General features: G+C 40.1%; 1 protein-coding gene across 3 annotated transcripts in view; it reads right to left on the bottom strand.

The window, feature by feature from the left end:
* LOC117773202 (cytoplasmic dynein 2 heavy chain 1) overlaps positions 1–20830 on the bottom strand; it is a 105074-nt gene that overhangs the window by 48129 nt on the left and 36115 nt on the right. The window contains exons 52-74 of one of the 3 annotated variants that reach the window (XM_034604918.1): positions 20593–20757; positions 19024–19148; positions 18271–18519; positions 17715–17823; positions 17270–17383; positions 16620–16762; positions 16235–16301; positions 15458–15621; positions 14839–14976; positions 13674–13787; positions 12938–13098; positions 12367–12490; positions 12089–12210; positions 11771–11857; positions 10471–10597; positions 8909–9050; positions 7491–7600; positions 7120–7140; positions 6350–6448; positions 6059–6182; positions 3638–3801; positions 3162–3281; positions 1043–1177 (exon numbers count right to left, since the gene is read on the bottom strand). In XM_034604918.1, the coding sequence (XP_034460809.1) occupies positions 1043–1177; positions 3162–3281; positions 3638–3801; positions 6059–6182; positions 6350–6448; positions 7120–7140; positions 7491–7600; positions 8909–9050; positions 10471–10597; positions 11771–11857; positions 12089–12210; positions 12367–12490; positions 12938–13098; positions 13674–13787; positions 14839–14976; positions 15458–15621; positions 16235–16301; positions 16620–16762; positions 17270–17383; positions 17715–17823; positions 18271–18519; positions 19024–19148; positions 20593–20757 (2924 nt within the window). The remainder of the gene's footprint in view (positions 1–1042; positions 1178–3161; positions 3282–3637; positions 3802–6058; positions 6183–6349; positions 6449–7119; positions 7141–7490; positions 7601–8908; positions 9051–10470; positions 10598–11770; positions 11858–12088; positions 12211–12366; positions 12491–12937; positions 13099–13673; positions 13788–14838; positions 14977–15457; positions 15622–16234; positions 16302–16619; positions 16763–17269; positions 17384–17714; positions 17824–18270; positions 18520–19023; positions 19149–20592; positions 20758–20830) is intronic. The other 2 variants (XM_034604919.1, XM_034604920.1) reach the window with 2 other exon arrangements.

Genomic DNA, 20830 nt, shown 5'->3' with positions numbered 1-20830 from the left:
GTAACACTGCACCCTAGAGGACGGTTATATACTGCCTCTACAGTAGAGCCTTGCTTGTGCAGCTTGTGCAGCTTGTGCAGTTTGTGCAGTTTGTGCAGTTTGTGCAGTTTGTGTATCTGTAGACAACTGAAATTTTTGTAAAACTCAAAATAAGATGATGCTTGGTTCCAGAAATTACACTTGGGTACAAAAGTGGAGTCATCTTACAGCCACAGACTGCGTAAAAATGCCCCCAAAAATTCCACATATTCAGTCTGTGACTTCATCTCTGTGAACTGTAATCTGTGCCTCCGTCTTCCTCCGTCGCTCGGTCTCCGTCACACCCTTCAGTCTCAATGCCCCCTTTCGTTCTCTGTCATCAGTGACTCGGAAGAGCACAGCAGTCGATGTGAAGGGAAATACCCAAGAGCTTCCAAACTTCTGAAGAGTGCTGATGATGATTGGTTATGACTCTTTAGTGATTCACTGGTTAATGTCAAATTGTTATTCACAATATATCTTGGTTTTTCAGGATCTGTCTGACCCAGGTATAAAAAAGTGCAAGACCTCGACTCATACGTGTAAGCTTACAAGCCACTACAGAAGACATGTTATGCTTTTTCAGTTTTTCTGTCCTCCAGTGTGTTTTAGGTTTTATTTTGCGTACGTAAAAGTTAAAATTTGGTGAAGAAAGCTCCTCTCCCCCAGAAAAAAATGCTCTTAAAGATCCTTAAACGCCTCATCAGCAGTCTTGCCGATATTTCCATATTATCGTGATGTCATGTGACAGCACAATACCCCACATTCGCCTAATGCACAAACGCTAACAAAGCCAGGTAAAGCAAGTGCAGAGGCCGACATTTCCTGCTTGAAGTGGTTGACCAATCACAACAGAGGCGGAAAATGTTGCATCTTGCTTACAAACAAACTGACAGGGGTGAACACACAACTTCCTTGGCGGAGGTAATTAATTAATCCACTTAAAAAAATGTATTCAGCAAAGGCTTTAAATGACTTTTTTTTTTGTGTGTATGTGAGAGTGTGTATATCTGAGGTCCAGTACCTGGTCCAGAGATGCCTGCAGCCTGTGTGATTCCAGCAGTGACTCCTGGATCAGGGCACTGCTCGCCTTGGTCTGGTTCAGACTGTCTATCAGCTCCCTGTTCTCCAGAATATTCCCCTGAGCTGTAGCCAGTGTCTGAAATAGGAAACAGACAGACGGATGAACAGACAGGTACCAACAAAAAGATCCAGCGAGGAGGCAGAGAGGGTGTCATTAATAAGTACGAGAAATGAAAAGAGGAGTATGGGAGAGGTATGTTGTTGTGTATCACTCAATTGGCTGAAGAGTGTGATCTTATAAAAGTTGCAGAGGCAAGAGATGCTGTTTTATAATGGTCAGATTCTGAATACTTTTTTATTCTTTTATTGAATCTCTCATCGAATCCCACGAGTCCCACACTTCACCCTGTGGAATCTATTCTCTGAAACGAACTGATTAAAATGTATTCAAATAAATTCACATAGAATAGATGAGAAAGCAGTGGAGCATGGAAATGTCGAGTTGAATATGCTCCTACAATTCTAGATTCATTACATGTCTAGTAGCAGTGAAGCACTGACATCCTGCTTTGGCACCGTGTTCCATTGTGAAAGTGTATATATACATAAAGCTCTGTGTGTTTTAGGACTTAGAGGGAGCCCACAACCCGTCGGATGTTTTGGTTCCATAGACTCATTACAGGGGATGTAAAATGGCTGCTGACGAATTTCACTTCAGAAGTTTGACGTGCATCAATAAGTGAAAAGAAAAACAATGAAAGAAAGTTTGTGATTGTACTCACTACAAACATTCTCATTCAAACGCTAAGGTTTCTGGAAAATAATTCAGGGAGACAATTTTGCCAACTGTTTTGTACATAATTGACACAGACTTAATTGACAAACTAATAATTGGATATGCATCAATATAAGCTAAAATAACACAAATGTAACATTATAGGCACATAATGGTTCCGGTTTCCTACATTTTGATCCAATTTAAAAGGTATAAAATAGTTACTGAATATTTAAAGAACAGATTTCCACTCTGAACTGAGCGAGGTTGTCCCACCACTTAAAGTGGCTCAGTACATGAGTTCAGCGTCAAGCAGTGGTGCTTCTGACTGGGCTGAGTTACAGACTTAATTGTCAGTGACAAATCACATCCCTGATGCAACAGTGACTCCTCCTGCATGCTCTGTACATATTATCTCATTCTGGCTATGACATTCTCCTTAGGCTAACAGTAGGAGTTCCCTAGTGCAGCGAGAACTGAGCATTCAACATTTACAAATGGTCTAATGGGGGGGGGGGGGGTGTGCGCCATTAGAATTAACTTGCTGACAGTTGAATGTGTCAAATAATGGATTTCCATCCACATCCATGAACTCAGAGCCCAATTTCTGTCGGTATTGTAGCATTTTTTTCTAAAAGTTCTACCATTCTTGACCAAGAAGAAAAAAACTTGATTATTATAAAAAACTTGATGAATTGCGTCCTAAAGGGAAACCTTTTTGTACCAAGGAGCTGTATTACATAACAGCAATGACAGTGTAACACACTCACTTTCTTCTTTATTGTCTTTATTTATTCCTCCACTTATATCTTCACACTTTTCTTTCCGGAGTCATCTGTAATTCTCCCCAAAGTACACTCATAAAGCGCCCCTCATGGGTAACTTGGTCCAATGTATATATGTCATCTGTCATTTTCTATTGCCTCTGTGACATTGACCTTGCCCAAATATTATTGGTCACAATAATTTACTGTATTTTGGGGGGAAATAACTGGAATTCCCTAGTAACTGTCTGTGTTTAGCTCAGGCTTTCAGACTTGGACATTTTTACTTTCTTTGTACTTGTGTCTCTAATGTCATGTTGTGGCACCTGATAATAAAATATATTTATGTCTCAACGATAGACTAGTTGAAATGATGGAAGATGTAAATTTAGTAATACCCTAAAATCTGATATTAAGACCACCATGTCTACTGAATCACAGTCAGTATGAACAGGTATAATTAGATCACATATGTGCACTGTATTATATCAGTAGATGATCCTGCCCCAGGTTTTATACCCAAATTGGAGTATTTACTTCTATTTGCTCTAACAGTGTATGCTGCGTGTCTGCATGTATACCTCTAACAGGGATTCTTCCAGCTGAGCCAGTTGTATTTTCTTGTCTTCCTCTTGTTGCAGAAGTCTTGTTTTCTCTGTCTCCAATTCTGGCTTCTCTTGCTGGATGGTCAAGGCTAGGAGCTAGACACAAGCATAAAGACATGGTCACAGTGGACACACAGCATGACAACACACATGCAGTATGACTGCAACAAACAACATATAGTCTATATATGCACTGTAGTATTCTACTATAAAAACACTTGTTCCACATGGATAAAAAAACTAAATCGGTTCAAACTTCTTATTTCATTGTATTATTGTATTATTGTATTTGAACAAAACATCACCACAGACTTTGGCCTTAAACACTGTGAAGTCTCATTAACACTGCTGCAACAAAGTGTGAACAAAACTGAACGAAGACTCAAGATGGTAACATTTCCTGCCGAGCAGTTGCAGTCGATTTTGTATCTGTGAGTGTGGGTGTGCATTACCTGTCCTCGTAAGCCTGCCCGGGTGGTAGTAAAGTTGACCTCTGTAACCACGGAAACAGCATCGGGGGGGATGAAGGGAGAGGGGTTCCTTGTCGCCAGGAAGAGACGGAAGTCCTCGTTGTAATCGATAACCTTGTCTCCTATCTGCACCACATATCTAGGGCCTGTGTGTGTGTGTGTGTGTGTGTGTGTGTGTGTGTGTGTGTGTGTGTGTGTGTGTGTGTGTGTGTGTGTGTGTGTGTGTGTGTGTGTGTGTGTAAGTTGGAAAGAAAGACAGGGAGTCTCTGTTAACAACATACACTCTATCAAACAGTGGTGTAACTTTGTCTTCAATGGCCACTTTAAATTCTGTCTTCACTCGTTTGCATTCTGCCCTCATCTCGGTCTTCTAGATGTCTGCAATGCAGTGCTGCCATCCCTTTGTCTCGCCTCTTTTTTCAGTCCTGTTCGACACAACTTTTAAGTGAATAACTTGCCCTTTCTCACACTTTCTCTGCGCCCACTCTCTCCGCGCTTCAAATAACAACCGCCTCACCCTGGATGAACCAGAGCCTTATGAATCACCCTCATTTTCCAGAGGTTGGTGTGTTTCCAATCTCTGTTCGGTAAGAAAATACTTAAACAAAGAAACTGAAATATCACCAGTTATATCAAAACTTTAGGAGCAAAATACACATAGGATGAGGTTGTTAATATCTTTTAAATGTTATAGATATTATTATATTCATTATTATTAATTAGATAAATTCAAGTAGTATTTCAAATGAATTAAATCCTATAATTGAATATATTAAATAAATCTGCATGCTTATTTTTATAGAGGAAATATGAATTCCAGTGGCTCATACCACCTTTTCTGGGGACTAATTACCATCACTTCTTAAAATTAACAAGGAAAGAATGAGGCTTCATAAATGTGCTACATACATGCATACATTCATATATTTGTCACCCGAGGTATGTATACTGTATATACTGCCGTTTTCAGACATTAACTCCGAAATTGGGTCTGCAGAGTTTGCCTTTCTTACATGAAGAATGCAGGAGGCATGACATGACTTATGAATTCCACTGTGGAAATCGCGTTTTTGTGTAAACCACATCGACACCTTTTTATCGCCAAAAGCTCTTGAATCTCTTTGTCTTTCCAGTCTGACTTCTTCATCTGTGTCTTTTATGTGTGTAGCACCTCTTCTTCGTTCTGAGATATTTATATTCTTTGAGTTTTTTCTTTCACTTTAAAATAAAATTTGATTGATTGACTTTGCATTTGTTAAAAACCTGGTCAACATGCGCAGCTGTATTCTCACATTGGCTCACTCGGACATTTTGCAGACACTTTAAGTTGCAGAAAATGTTTGCAGCAACTCTGACATTCGTGTTTCACATACAGCTGTTCTGGAAAATTTCAGGAAAATGTCCAGACTTCAGTGCATGTCTGAAAGCATTTTATGTGCCTTTAGAATGAACTTGCTCACAGTTGAATGTGACAGCTCTTGTTTGTCATATAATGGATTTCCATGCACATCTATGAACTCAGAGCCCAATTTCTGTATATATTGTAATTAAAGCATTTTTTTCTAAACGTTCACCAATTCTAGACCAATTGGAAAAAAGAAACTTGATGAATTGCTGCCTAAAGGGAAACTGTTTTGTACCAAAGAGGGGAATTACATAACAGCAACTACATGGAAACACACTCACTTTCTTCTTTATTGTCTTTATTTATTCCTCCACTTATATCTTCACACTTTTCTTTCCGGAGTCATCTGTAATTCTCCCCAAAGTACACTCATAAAGCGCCCCTCATGGGTAACTTGGTCCAATGTATATATGTCATCTGTCATTTTCTATTGCCTCTGTGACATTGACCTTGCCCAAATATTATTGGTCACAATAATTTACTGTATTTTGGGAGGAAATAACTGGAGTTTCCTAGTAACTGTCTGTGTTTAGCTCAGGCTTTCAGACTTGGACATTTTTACTTTCTTTGTACTTGTGTCTCTAATGTCATGTTGTGGCACCTGATAATAAAATATATCTATGTCTCAACATCAGACTAGTTGAAATGGTGGAAAATGTAGATTTTTTGAATACCCTAAAAACTGATATTAAGACCACCATGTCTACCAAATCACACTCAATATGAACATGTACATGGGTGCTGTGGATATTCAGTAAAACGGTCAATATCTCAGTGTCAATTTACCTTAATATTTTACATATCATAATGTTTTTCATGGTGCACAGAGCATAGATCGCCCTTTATAATTGAAACACAGCTGACACATACAGGCGAGTAGTCAAACCTTTCATGAGCAACAAGTTGATGGTGAAGCCTCTAAATTACACCTAATATAATTTCCCCCATCCCCACTTGGTATTTGAGTGGTGTTTGTGCTTGTGAGAGTGTTTGCTTACCCTGTGCTATGAGGTCCTTCCTCAGCAGCGGATAGAGCACAGGTTCAACTCCATCCATCTCCTGGATGATGAGAGTTTTTCCAAATCTGACCGCCAGCTCCAGAGATGTCATGAAGTTACTGTCCTGCAGAGAGCGAGCACCCAAACACGAAGAAATGTTAACATGAACAGCTTTAGAGGCTCCTGCTGTCAGTAAAGTTTCTGTTCCAGATTAGGGTAAATTCATATGAACAAAACACATCACCAGTATCCATGCAATGTGAAAATGTGTCAGAGTGTGTGTGTGTTTACCTGTTGGTTGATAACCTCGAGTCTGTTCTCTTTGAGATGTGTGCGTAGCCACTCTGTAGCTCGGGATGACGGGTCGATCAGGAAGGGACAGGCAACACTCTTGAGTACAGAACGACAACAAAGATCCCTGTTTCAGTTGATACGGGATAGTTTGACTTAGGAAGAGGCTCAGCTACTGAGGAAAAGGAGCTTTGTGTGCTGCTGTCATGCTTATCGGCATCCATCATCATCACTCCAGGCAAAGAAACAAAGCCCACGACTGTTTCTCTCATCCGGTGCTCGTCTATTTCACGGTCTCTTGCTCAAGGATTCTCTTCACCTTCTCTACACCCGTTTATTTGTCAGTTCATCCATAATATTTTCTTACACCATGTACTGATAGAAGTAACTCAACTTTTTGTGTGTGTGTGTGTGTGTGTGTGTGTGTGTGTGTGTGTGTGTGTGTGTGTGTGTGTGTTTTAGGGACATCACATCAACTCTCAGCGACTAACTCCACATGTTCAGTAACTACTATCATTGAGGTGATTTTTCATTATCTTGGAATATCCCTTGATTTCCATTGTATAAACTTGGTTGTCAGTTGTCAAAAACTACAGGAAAAAATTGTTAAGACATCTAAAAGCAACCAAACTAACTTTATTTAAAACAATTTTGTATATGACTATTTGTTGGGGAGACACACACACTAACACACATTAAAAAAATAAGCACACAAATGCTAAAATGAACTAGGTGAGGGCTAATAGGATGAATGATGTATCACTTCTTACCCGTAACTTGAGAGCATTGATCTGAAGGCAGTGAAGGCAAAAGAAACACACACGCACATTACGGACAAATGGAGGACAAATGGAGGACAAATAAATGGCAATGGCAAGTGCATAATTATGTTTTATATAGATGCTGGTTGTTGGAAGTAAATGCTGGTGTTACAATGATGTCTTTTAATTGAAAAGCATAAAACTAAGACAGATTTTAAGATAGAGAGGGGAGAGAGAGGAAAGACACAGGAGATTAAATTGCTTTAATAACATGGTTCATTCTGTGATGTGTTTCAAAAACAAAAGATTTATATTTAGGGGATTAAAACAAAAGTAGAGAGATTAACATGGATTGACTGAAAGGTGATCTGATGTCTAACCTGTAGTATGACCAGTGCGTTCTCCATGGAGAGGTCATCAGATGGCAGCCCTTGGCTCTTCCAGATCAACTGCTCGCTCTCCGAGCACAGGAATGACCGCAAGTCAAACTCTGACACAAAGACACACAACATACCCATGATTGTTTGTTGTATTAATACATGTTCACTGAAAAGATCTCAATTCAACACTTGACAATTAACTTGGATGACTCAGCTGTTTGGGATTCACGTGCAAATCTCAAGCACATCTCAATGGTTGCTGGGACAAATTATATGATAAGAGGTATTAATGAGTCAGCAATTAATGCTGAAAGATAGAATAATCTTACAGGTAATTTATGTGGATCAAACATGAATATCTCAATATAAGAGCTGATAGCAGGATTATGCTTTAAAGTTTACACTTAGGTTAGCGATGTTCATTATGTATACTAGGTACTTATGTATATGAGTACTTAATATGTTGCATATTGCATTTTGTCTACTTATATGTTCCCAACAGGGATTAGACGGAGATAGCATTTCAATCCTGTCTGTCCTGTACATATGGCAGAGTTGACAATAAAGTTGTTTTTGACTTTGACCAACAGTTTAACCGTTAAACGACAACAAGAAGTTTGACCAATGACTACTAGAGGTTGATCTGTTAAAAAAGATCCTTGGACAGTGGTGCTATCTGAGCAATTATTCTCTACCCCAAGTCTCCAAGTGAACAAACTGTGGATCAGACAGACCCCACAGCATGTGGACATGTTGCTATTTCCTAATGCCCGGTAATGAGCGGTGATTTTTATGATTGCCTACTGAACGTGAAGGAAGTTTACTCTCATTTCCATTAGAGTGGCTGCAGGAACATTCACAGTTAAAGCGGAAAGTTATGCTGACGTGTGTTTGCCCTAGACGCTGAAAACTGTGACCAAAAATTGATGTTGTGGATGGGTGATGAGTGAATCCATCCTGTTTATGCTGCTGTTTGCAGATGTAAAAATGTATATTGGTATTTTCTAATGTGTCAGACAGTCATTCATTCTTGTCGGTTAATGGTTAATAGTTGGTTAAAGGGCGTTGGTTTTGGGTTAGGGTTATTTTTTTTAAAATACTTTTTGTTAGGTTATTTGATTATGTGATTGGACATAAGGATCCTTTTTGACTTTGATTAAATACATAGTATCAACATGATGGAGAAGAAGTAAAGAGCAGACGTGGAGTGGTTATCTTAAAACTCTCTACATTTATAAGTATTCAGTCAGTACTCATATTTACAAGAGACATGATCTTGAAGGTGTTGTGTATGTCCCTTATTTATCAACACAGTTCACTTTGTTAGGTGTGTGGGTAGAAGTGTGTTCGTGAAGGCTGTTCAGTGTTGGAATTGGCATATGCTGGCGATAGTGCTTTTGCCTAAATTGTATATTTACTCTGAAGTCCAGATTGAGCCATCCACGTCTCCAGACAGTGTCTTCTCCGGTCTTCGGGGGCAGCAGACAGATAGGTAATGAAGGCTGCAGCAAGCATGGCTCTCATTGGGAGCGTATCCAACTCATTCTTTATCTCAGACATCTGATTGAAAGAGAGACACGGTTAAGAAACAAACTGGATGGAGATGGGGCAGACAGGTGAGGGATCTGGGGGAGAAAAGTACGAAAAGAGAAAGACACAAGAGGGAATAGCCATTACGACTGGAATGTAAAGAGAAGCAGGGATGAGAGAGGGGGAAGATGGAGGAAAAAGTGAATTATTTGATACGGAGAAAATAAGAGTCTGCCACATGTGGGTAGTCATGCTCTGGCCACATGGGGCAGACTCCTCATTTCCTCCTCCAAACGTACAGCCCAGAATAAGGAATAAATTGCAGATTTATTGAGGTTGCAGATTTTCAGCACCATGTCACCACTGCACAACTAATTAAAACCCACCTTATCAGAAACATGGAGACTTGAACAACATAAGTGTGATAAGAACTCGGGGCTTCCACTGTGTACATTTTATTATCACCACTGCTTCAGGATTAGAGCAGAAGCAGAAGCGCTCTCACTCCCCACTCGTCCGCTGGCCTGCGCTCACATTGCACTTTAACAAGAAAACATCCAGTACTGACGGGATTAATCTGGGTTTGCGTGATTCTCTCGAGTCTATGAGGCAAACTTTTCCCTGAAACACATTGAACAAAGTTCACCTGCACAGTTGCTGGCTGGCCCGCCCCCCCTGCTAAAAAAAACTACCTTAAATAACTATCTTTGAGGGAAAATGTACTTTGACTTTTTACTAGGCAGGGTGAAGGACCTATACTGCAGCCAGCCACCAGGGATGCTGATGAAGTTGCTCTTAATTACAAGACCAATCTTAAGATTAAGTCTTTCAAGAATAATAAACTGGGATTCACTTTAAGGGAGCAATCATGTCGACCATCTTAATATACAGTTGATGGTATTAATACTTTCAAACATCCTGCCGCTCCCTAAACTTTGACTCAAAACTTGTTCTTTGCAACACGTATTCTATTGTTGTGTACTCCCCCTCCCATGTGCTTCAACCTTCCCCTGAAGCCTTTAAGCAGCTTAAAGACATTAACATATAGTAAACTTCATCTACCGCACACTGTGCAGATGAAATAGGGACAAAGTGTGTACGTGAACACGCGTGTGTATGTTTGAGTATATGGAGATACTGTACGTGAGCAGAGAGTAAACTGGCTCTGTGGTGGTAGCCTTGAGGGAGGCAGTGAGCGTGAGGGTGTGTGTGTCAGGAAGAGATTGAGTGTTTTAATTAAGGTGCAGACAGATGCTGTGGAGAGGAGTAAAAACAGCCAGAAGGGACCCAAGACAGCAGGATTCATCCCCCTGTCATACTCACACGCACACGCCTTCACACGGACACAAACTTCTTGTTGCTCTTAGGTGGTAAATGAGCCTCTTTCTGAATAAATGTGTATAACCTCCCACACCAATACACACATCAACACACCCATACATCAAGGTACCTGTGTGTTCCACCGTGTGTGTTCTCCGTCCAGTTGTGAAATGAGCTGCTGGGCAGCAGCGATCGTATCCTGGGCTTTGTTCACCTCAGCCTCCAACTTAGCTGCTTCTGCAGTGTGACACTGAAACCTGAAGAAAGAGCAAGAAGAGGACAAGAGACCATTCAGTAGAGAAATGTGTTGTATGCAAGATCATTAAAGGTTTGAGAAGCATTCAGGCATTAACTTAATTTACAAGATAGATTAACTCTCAGGAGTTGCCAATCACATGATCAAATCACATGACTGGTTCACTGCATCACAGTGTTAAAAGCAGATCCACTTAGAGTGCTTTCAACTTCAGTTGGAAGTGCTGACTTTAACTCTTGAGATGTGATCGTATAAATACAACAAATGCTACAAAGAAAAATACAATTTATGATTACACCTGCTTTTAAGCCTATATTACTTTATGTTTTATCAGTTTACAATTATGTTTTCATAATTGTGACTCTTATTTACATTTTCTCACAAAATGTGTTGAGCATGTTTGTGCGTGTTATAGTAAAAAAACATAATTTTCAAAATTTTCTTTTCTTTTCTTTCATTTTTCTTTTACAATATGTTGATATACAAGATCAAAGTGAAAAAACTAGGCCTGATTTCAAAAACAGAGATACCAAACAAAGTCATGGTAAACATGTTTGTGGTATAAAACTGAAAAATCAAAAGCTTAAAAAAAAACTCCTAAGGGTTAAATAGATAGTAAATATAGGAAAAAAACCTATTTAGTTCAGAGATTGAGGTGGAGGAGGAGGATGGTGCAAGTAAAATGTATTTTTCTTTAGTTAGTAGAGATAAACGACACATGGCTGAAAAAAGCAAAGGTTGAGGAAGGAAGGGCAGCATCAAAGAATATAAAAGGTTAGGGCAGTTTGAAGTACACCTTTGTTGAACTTTGACCTGATAAACAATCAAACTGGCCAATGTCCAGCCATTAAAACGTGGTGGAAGACACTTGACCTTAAAACAGTATTGATTATTTACATCTTTTATTCATATAGCTGCATGCTAGAAGTATACAGACAGAACAGAGGGAGGGATGCTGCATGAATGGCAGCGAATGAGGGATTCTTTACTCTTAGTTTTTTGTTTAGTTTTTTCTATTGCAGTAGTTTTGAAATTATGTTTTATTACAAAAACATTATAATGGTTATTTATGAAAATAAAAAAACCGTAAGATTTTCATCCAAGGTGAAATATGACAGAAATGGAAAGAATCCGAGGCAGAAAAATAGATGGAAATTTGGGGGAAGGTACGTACTTCTCTTTCAACTCGCTGACTTTGGCTCCAACAGAGTTGAGCTGGTGCTCCAGCTTATTCTTCCTGCTCTCTGTTTTCCTCAGGTTTCTGGACACACACGCGCACAAAAACGGAAAAATATCTCACATGTGTATCAAGTAGCTTGAAGCATGGGGTCATTACATAAATCACAACATTAATATGAGCAAAGTTGGAAATTTCAGTTTGCAACTTTTCACTTGTTCATGTATATAACTCATGACCAGGTGTGAGGTTGTGCTGAAGAAATCAATCATAAGTGTTCTCTGCGTGGTGTTTGTGGGGGGTGTAGGTTCCTACTCATGCAGTCCGGCCTGCTCTCTCTCCAGCGGCTCGATCCTCTCTAGGACGTGGGAGTACTGGACGTTGGCTTTGACCCAGGCAGCCAGAGGAGCAGCTGCTGCACTCGCACGCTTTGCATTCTGACCAGAGCAATGACAGCATCACAAGTCAGAAAGAAGTCGGTTATAACAACAGCCCCAAAACAATCATGAGACCAAGAGAACACATCATCACAAGGTTAATAAGATCCAGCAACCATAGAGATAATTCTCTTTCTATAACCATGGGTAGCTGACCTTGGGGTCAAAGGAGGCCTTGTTCCTGTTGAGCAGCTCCTCTACACTCTGACGAATCTCAGGGGTGATGTTCCTCACTTCGAATGTCGCTATGTCCTCCCTCACACCCCGCTTAGCCAGAAAACTACAGAAAAGATTAGTAAAGGGGAAAAAAACAATAAGCCAGAGGGTGGTGACTGAAGTATTAAAAGATATATGGTGTTAAATAAGCTGTCACTTCACTGGAAAACAAGCTTTTAAATAAAGCCATGTGAATATGTAGTGGGGAAATTTAAGTGTTGGGAAGAGATGACAAGTTAGAATATTACATCTTTTACACAGCTCCAACTTCAACAGACATTGATTCTCATTAATTTCTCCTAAATTTCCTGACCGTGTCAAACCTGTCCTCTCCTTTCTGCCATCACATCTAATCACTTCCTCTCACCTCTCTTTGGTAACCCGAGAAGTGTTGTAGAGCCTTGTCAGTTTAATTAGTTTACTACGTGGTAACTATCTAGCCATCCTTCTTTTTCACCCTTCTTCTGTCCATTCTTTTTACTCATTCTTCCCATCCCTTTCCCTTTCTCACCTCTTCATGCTGACCCAAGAGGTGTCGAAGACGCCCATCAGTCTCAGCACCCCCTCCAGGATGTCTCTGATGACGTCAGGGGGCATACGCAGCGAGCGGATCTCAGACAGAGCTTCAGGCTTAATGTTTCCCACTGCACGCTTTGACTCATCTACCAAAGGCTAGAGGGGGGCAATGGTAAGCAGAGGGAGCGACACAAAGGGAGGGATAAGTAGAGCAGGGATCAGGGATGTGTAGGTGTATATCACTAGTAACTGACAGATAACATCATACTGACCCCATTCACACCTGGTATTAAGTGGTCAGATCCGATCCCTAATACCACATGTCTGAGACGCATGTGGTCACTTTCTTACTTTTACAATAAGAAGGTCCGCCTACTCTGCTTACATCCTCAGCATCAATAAAACATATCATTACTCTTCTCAGTGGCCATTCGTTGACTTGTTTATGGACACTGCCACAATATCAGCACTGACCAAAACATAATGATTGATAATGTTTTCTAATGGGTAAAATCTTTCTGACTGTGATATTGTCATTGGACTCATCTGTAAAGTCAGACTGGGTAAAAACAACATAATTTGGTCTTCACAAACTTATGATTCTTTGCATATAGAGCGGAGAAGTGAGATCTGATCACCGGAGACCCATTCAGGGTGCATTTTAATGTCTGAATAAACAAACTGAATGTTGTCCCCTTGTGATCGGATCTCTCAGGACAGAGTCAACTCACCTGTACTTCCTTCAGCTCATCATCAATTTTCGCTTTCCTTTCTTCAATCTTGGAAACTTCTTGAGCCATCTTTCCCTTTATCTTCTCCATCTCCGTCTTCTGGTCACTAGCATTCTGGAAAATGAAAAGGATCATGTGATGTTTGATTTGTTTGATTAAAAACACAGCCTTCGAGTTTGTTATATATTATATGATCTCCTCGACTCAACCTGCTATTCACAGAGAAATCCTGTCCCCTGACCGGGATATATTACAACCTGAACCAATCCAAATAAGCTTCTTTCTCAGTACTTCAATTTACCAGCTTCAGGCGTGAATCGCTGTGAACATTATTTCACACACTTCGTCTCTCACCTCTCTACCCCTAAAATCTATCCATCTTGTCGCATCAAATCTTCTTTCAAGCTAATCTCGTCATTGATTGTCTCCCCATTCCTCCAATTCTCCCACAGTTAAGCCTTGACCCCTTCCATATAACGCAGCACTTTTCTTGTTTCCTCTCCAAAGCGTATTATCCCTCACTCCCAACCACAATGTTTCCCTCTTCCCCAAGCATCTTTTACCCTCTTTCTCTGGCCCACCTTCCTCCATCTCCCCCCATCCTCCCTGCTGTCTCCTTCTCTACAGGAGACATAGTCACCACAGCCCAAAGGGATAAGTGGAGTTGCTAATTATCACTCTGAAAACTGACTCTCTTTCTCTTGTTTTTTTCTCTCCTTTCTTCTCTCTCCCTACGTCCGTCCATCTCACTCAAAAAGCAGATTCCCCACAGAGAGAAATACAGAATGATATAATAACTAATGTACAAACGTCTGCTTCATTTTTTTCATCCATCCATCCATAACCCCAAATTCTGGTATCGGAAAATAGAAAACTGGATGAAAATTCAAAGAACAAACAAATGCAAATGCATCCACAAAATAACTAGTGAGTTCACAGCAGTGGGTTGAAAGCTGTGGGAATCCAGAAAAGGTTTTCTGAGAGGAGAGGAGCGGAGAGACAAGAAGAGTGCCATGGTGAGACATGAGGAGGACTGAGATATTACTTAGAGGAGAAGTGAAACCCTACAGGACCCAACAGTCCTGCTGGTCACTGAGTGTCTAAGTTACACACGGTTACACACAGTCACACACACATTCAGCGACAAACATATATACATACACACCTGCATGGAGGTGGTGATTTCCTGTAGGGCAGAATCTGCCTCCTGTTGTTTGGTCTTCAGCAGTGCACTCTGCTCTGCAGCTCGCCTCTTCAACTCATCCACCAGAGCTTTAGCTTCATTCAGCTTCGACACACCTGCCTGCAGACACAACATCATAACACGTCAGACAAATAAAATCAGACTTATATATATGAGTAAAGACAACTAAAATTCAACACCAAGTTCAATAGTGTTGAAAGTTTAGCTATAGGTTTATCACTGCTCAACATTCAGTCAGTCATCATCCTGAACTCTGGTCAAAACAGTGGCATGCCATACACAAGACTGAATGTGATTGGTTGTGCTGGCAAAGGGCTGAAACAAAAGATAGTTCGAAAATCATTCTTTTCTTTTTAATAGCATTTAGAAAGCGTAATATAATTGTCAGCTTGCTAGCAAGCACAGTACAGGCTAGCAAACTAATCAGGCTTGTTGGATGATGCATTGACTGCATTTATGTTATAATGTGAGTGTTAGCTATTTCAGCCTTGCCTACATTTAAGTATGGAAAGTCCTTATCGAGGAGTAGTAGCTGTACTTCCTTGTGAATTTTAATTTTTTAGTAGAGCTGATATTTTACCTGCAGATGCTGTTGTCTCGTTGTGAGCTGACTTTGCTTCCGGCTGTATAAAGCAGTGTAAACATGCAGAAAGGCCATGTACTGGCTGGGTGTTGCACCGTGTTCTCTACATGATTCATGGACCATCAGAAACAAACGGCACAGGTCTCCCTGATCAGAGCCTGCTGGGAGACAAAGAAGTGTGTGAGCACAGATTGTTTGAAGTTATAAAGTCTTTCATATTACATTAAACAGAAAAATATGATCGCAATATAGTTAATATCGCCTGAATTATCTCATTGTTTCCACGGTACAGGATTTATTTTTGTATTTCAAATATGAAAAATTAGAGTTGAGGTACTGATCAATATACAGATACAAATGTTTGCCAATTCCTACAAAAACTGTCTTTATACATGGATGAAATTCACTCACTCAAAATAACTGTATTTCCAGCTTCTTCAAGTCTTTCATGCTAAAAAGGGAATCGCTTCTCAAGTATACAAATCTGTATTTTGTGGGTCTTAAAGGCTATTGGATAACTCCTTAATACAAAGTGATATTCTGTGATAACTTAAAAGCTGATGTGACATTAAATTAAATGTCTAAAATCTAACTCCGTCCTGAAGAGAAGTGTAATCCCATAGTGTCTTCCCATAGTGACAAGAAAGTGACAGGAATAAATAAATAAAAATCTTAATGAATAACAAAAACATTCAATTCAAAGGAGTAATTCAAAGAAAATGAGTCTTTTCATTAATACAAATCATGCTTGGCTTCACATACATGTGCTCTCACCTTTAGTATTGTCTCTTTCATTCTCAGCCCCTCCTCCCTCTGTCTTTGCCAGCAGCAGTTCAGGAATCTGATCAGGTTAACACACACCAGATGAATTTAGACAGAAACCATTGTATGTATAAAAAAAAGAACCATTTTTCTCTTATCTGCCTTTTAAAATGAATGTGCCAGGTTTGTACCACAGGCAAGCAAATGTACTTTAAAGGCCTCATGGGTATGGGGATAATATTGGATCTGGAGGCCCTGGATACTCCTAAGTCATTCAAGTGTGTCGAGGCTATTGCAGTGACTGCTAGTGTTCAACATTTTCAGATTTGTGAATCTCCATGCTCAACACTGGCATGAACTTTGTCATTCTTTCTTCTACTCAACATCCTGCTCTAACCTTCTTCATGCTGCTTTCGGTCCATCCTTCCATCCACTGGACAGAACACTTGCGGTAGAAAGCTGGGTTGCTCTCACAGTTGATGGTGAAGTTAGAGTTAGAGCAGTCCATGATCAGAACAATGTGAAGGTTCTTCTGGATTCCTAAGAGATGTGTTAAACAAAAAACTGTTGACGGGTTTTTAGCACAGAATGAGGTCTGAAACAGCAAATGAGAAGGAAACAGACAGTGAGGGACAATGTGATTATGTGCATGAGTTATTGTATCTCTGATATTCTCAGTGGTAGCTGGTATCTCCCTGACAGAATTGAATAGTGAAGGGTGAGCAGGGAGCTCTTTAGTGGGTTTAATTTGACAATAAAAGAGCTATTGATTTGATTCTCCAGCAGTAACCTTAACCTCAGTGACACTGGAAGATATCTGCAGTCCACACACCACTGCACAGCAGCGAGGCAGAAGGATGGAGTCAGATACAATCATAGAAGATAAACTGAAATACTGTATAGATAGATAGAAATACTGTAGTGAGAACAATCCCTGGATAGGAATGACACATGTAGCCGGGTTTTACAGTGAGAAGACAACCAGAGTTCCAGATATATAGAAGAATGAACAATGAATAACAAAGAGAGAGAATCTGCAGTACTGACTGTAGGAAAAGTAGTTGTAGAGTGGCTCTGTGAATCCGTCCTGGGAGGCAGAATCTTTGAGGGAGGACAGGAGAGGCTCCAGCTCCTCTGGGGAGTACAGACCTGGAACCTCGCCTTTAATAGAACACGCACAATAAAATTATATGTGTTTTTTGACATAGTAGCATCTCACAGAGGGAACTAAATCCTCAAGATCCTAGGGCCAGTATACATTAAAAGGGCAAACTATGATTGGTGTACTGCACTATTACAGTTATGGCTCACTCTACTGCATTGCTCATATTCAAATATAGATCATGTCTACTGCAAAACACGCTATGTAATTAAAAATTCTACTCTTATCAGTAAAATTAAAGTGTAACCTCCTGAGGCACTACTAGTCAAATAGGTTATCATAAAGATGTCAATAAAATAAGAAAACACGCTCAATAACACAATTACACACCTGACGACAGCAAACTGTTGACCATCTCTAAGAAAGCTGGGTGAACAAATTGATAATCCTCTAACAGCAGTACCACCTGCTGACCCTCCAGACCTGCCAGCTGCATCACCTACAAACACAGTACACATACACACACACACACACACACACACACACACACACACACACACACACACACACACACACACACACACACACACACACACACACACACACACACACACAATAAATTTGATACACATATATCAGTAAACATGTATATACTGTATATACTGTATATATATATATATATATAAATGACACACAAGAAGACATCAGACTTCCTTTAGACACTGTAGGTGCATATACTATTTAATGGCTAAATACAGGTGTCATTCAACAATCACTGTCAATTTAAATCTGAAATAAAACACTTGATAGACTGCTAATGGGAAGACAATTAAAGTGCTTGCCAGTAGAAGGCTATTATCTCTAAGTGCCCTCTGCTAAAAGAGTGGTTGGAATGATGTGAGCCATTTGAGCAGATAAAAATCGTATAAAGGCAATCCTCCATTACCGTCTTGAGATCATTGCTGAAATGCTTAAGAGAGTAAGCGCGGGACATTTTCGGCGTGAACAGTGTGTATCCGTGCATGTGCGACACCAGGCACGTGGCCGTGTGCCGACCAACTCCGCTCCGGCCTGCCAGCAGCAGAGAGCCGCCGGCCCTGCTCAGGACCCGATCCACCCTGGACACGAAGTCGCACACTTCCCAGAACAGGAGAAGATCCAGCTCCTTGTTATCGCGACTGTACAGCACGACTCCCTACAGGTGAAATCGGAAGGAACAGATACAGGAAGTGCAACTCAGAACACATAAACAAACACAAATATACACAAACACAATCTCAAATGAGATACAAAGATAACAGCAGTAGTTTTCAAATGTATTCAGATCCTGAATTTGGTAAGTTGCAATACTAAAATGTAAAAAAGCTTCTTTATAATAAGCAGTAAATTCAATATACAAGTGTATACAGTATAAGGTTTATCAGTAAAAACTCAAGAGTTGTATAAAGCAGAATAGCCTCTTGAAGAGTTGACGATCATGTGTTTTGTAGTTAAATCTTAAAATAAAAAGTAAAAAAAATTGCTGTGCAGCAAAAATTACAAAATGTAATTTAATAGAAGGATTAAGGAGCATAATCTTGAAATATTAAAAAACACAACTACCTCAAAAAGTAGAGCTCCTAAACAATTTCATACATTTATATGAGTATACATACAATCCCCCAAGTCTGACTACACACAACAGTTCCTCACTGAGTACCTTCTGTATAACTTGTTTTAAGTCGGCAGAATCCAGACGTCCCAGTTGTTTCCCATGAGGAGGCAGCGACTGGCCTGGAGCCATTACAGCCCCTTCAGAGGCTCCCCATGTCACATAGAAACCCTCTGCACACAAGAAATAGCATGCACTGTCAGTTATACATGCACATGCTGTATGTTACAAAGTGCACACAAACTGAGCACAGCAAAGGCAGAACTGTCACAAAAATGAACTGACACCAGTCAAATAAATGTGAAATTTGATCAAATGTGTGTCTCAATGTTAAACCAATAGGTATATTGACTTTATTTCAAATCCCACAGCTAACAAACCAGATATTGCAGAGAAGCAGGCAGGTGTTTTACAGGCAGACTGTACATCTGGCCACAGTAAGGAAGAGGCATTTCTCACTAAGGTTACAAAGCACCGGCCTTTAACTGATGCTTTCTAACACATTAGATACCAATGCAGCCAACAAGTTGGTGGAGTAAGGTGTGTAGACGACAGGGCTGATAAAAACAGAGCTATTGTATCTCTCAGAGTTATTGACCTGGTATGTGCCCGCTAAGATCTGCAGATGGAGCCCTGCTAGTTATTCCCAGGTCTCACTTTGTAAAGGGTGACCCAGCCCATCAGACCCCCAACATTATGGAATTTACTCAGAAGGTTTCATTGTCTAGCTTCTTTTAAAAGTCATCTTCTTATGAGAGCTTTTAACAAATGATTGACATTGGCTGTTATTGACCCTGACTAATCCAATGTATTTATTTGTTTACATAATTCTTTCTATGTTATTGTCCTACGACTCTGCTTAAGAAAATACGCTATATAAATTTCGAAAAATCAATTACTACAGTTGTGCCAGTTAACTTTGCATCTTTTCTTTTTAGTAGTTTCTAATAAAACCATGACCATAGCTTTGTTTCAGGATTGCCCAAGCATTTCTGCATTATGCTGTGCAGATGCTAGTAGAGTGCATAGCATATTATTTTTAGTACTACAGTGTGTACCTTTATATGCAAGGAGGACAAACTCTGAATTTGTCTTATTTCTCCTACAATCGTAAGGAGACATGTACCATGTTAACAACACTAGACATCTTTCTTGATTCTTGACTTGTTCTCATTTATCTCACACTCGGAGGTAGCAGGCTCGGAAGTGTGTCGCTTGAATCTTGACAGCTTCGGCTTGGATTTGAAACCAGTTGCCAACATCTCAACACTGCTATTACTAAGAAATGGTAATGTTATTTCTAGTGGGAGACACTATATTCTCAATGAGTGAATAGGAAATCTACTAAACACATCGTTAATATTTAAGTTGGTTTGAGCTGTCAAACTAACTGGAAAAAGGAAACGATTTATTCATGTCGTGTCAGTTTATAAAAAGCAAACAGATTCAAAGGACAGAGCCAAAACATGTCATCAGATGTTGCGTTCATTCAGGCATCAGGCTCCCCAGAGCTACATCTTGTACATCCTTTTGACTGTTGGATCCATATGAGCCTGCAAACAGTCTTGCAGGATTTGAATTAGGGAATAGGTGTGTGAGTGTGGATCTATCTCATACCAGTCATGTTGTCCAGAGCGTCAGAGCCCCAGTCGCCCCGTATGATGGAGGAGAGGATGTTATCGAAGGTGTGAAGGTCTTTGGAGGAAACTAGCCGGTCTCTAAACAGCCTCCTGGCTTCGTATGCCACCACCTCCAACACGCTGTCTGTCACATTAGACTGAGCTGCAAAACAAACAAGATTTTGGGGGATAAATACTCAATAGGTTATCATAAGGCATTGAAATGCAGGAAGAGA

The sequence above is a fragment of the Hippoglossus hippoglossus genome, chromosome 13, assembly GCF_009819705.1.
Source record: "Hippoglossus hippoglossus isolate fHipHip1 chromosome 13, fHipHip1.pri, whole genome shotgun sequence".
In the NCBI taxonomy this organism is placed as follows: Eukaryota; Metazoa; Chordata; class Actinopteri; order Pleuronectiformes; family Pleuronectidae; genus Hippoglossus; species Hippoglossus hippoglossus.
Note: the sequence above shows the minus strand (reverse complement) of the source record. Positions and strands in the feature narration are given on the sequence as shown.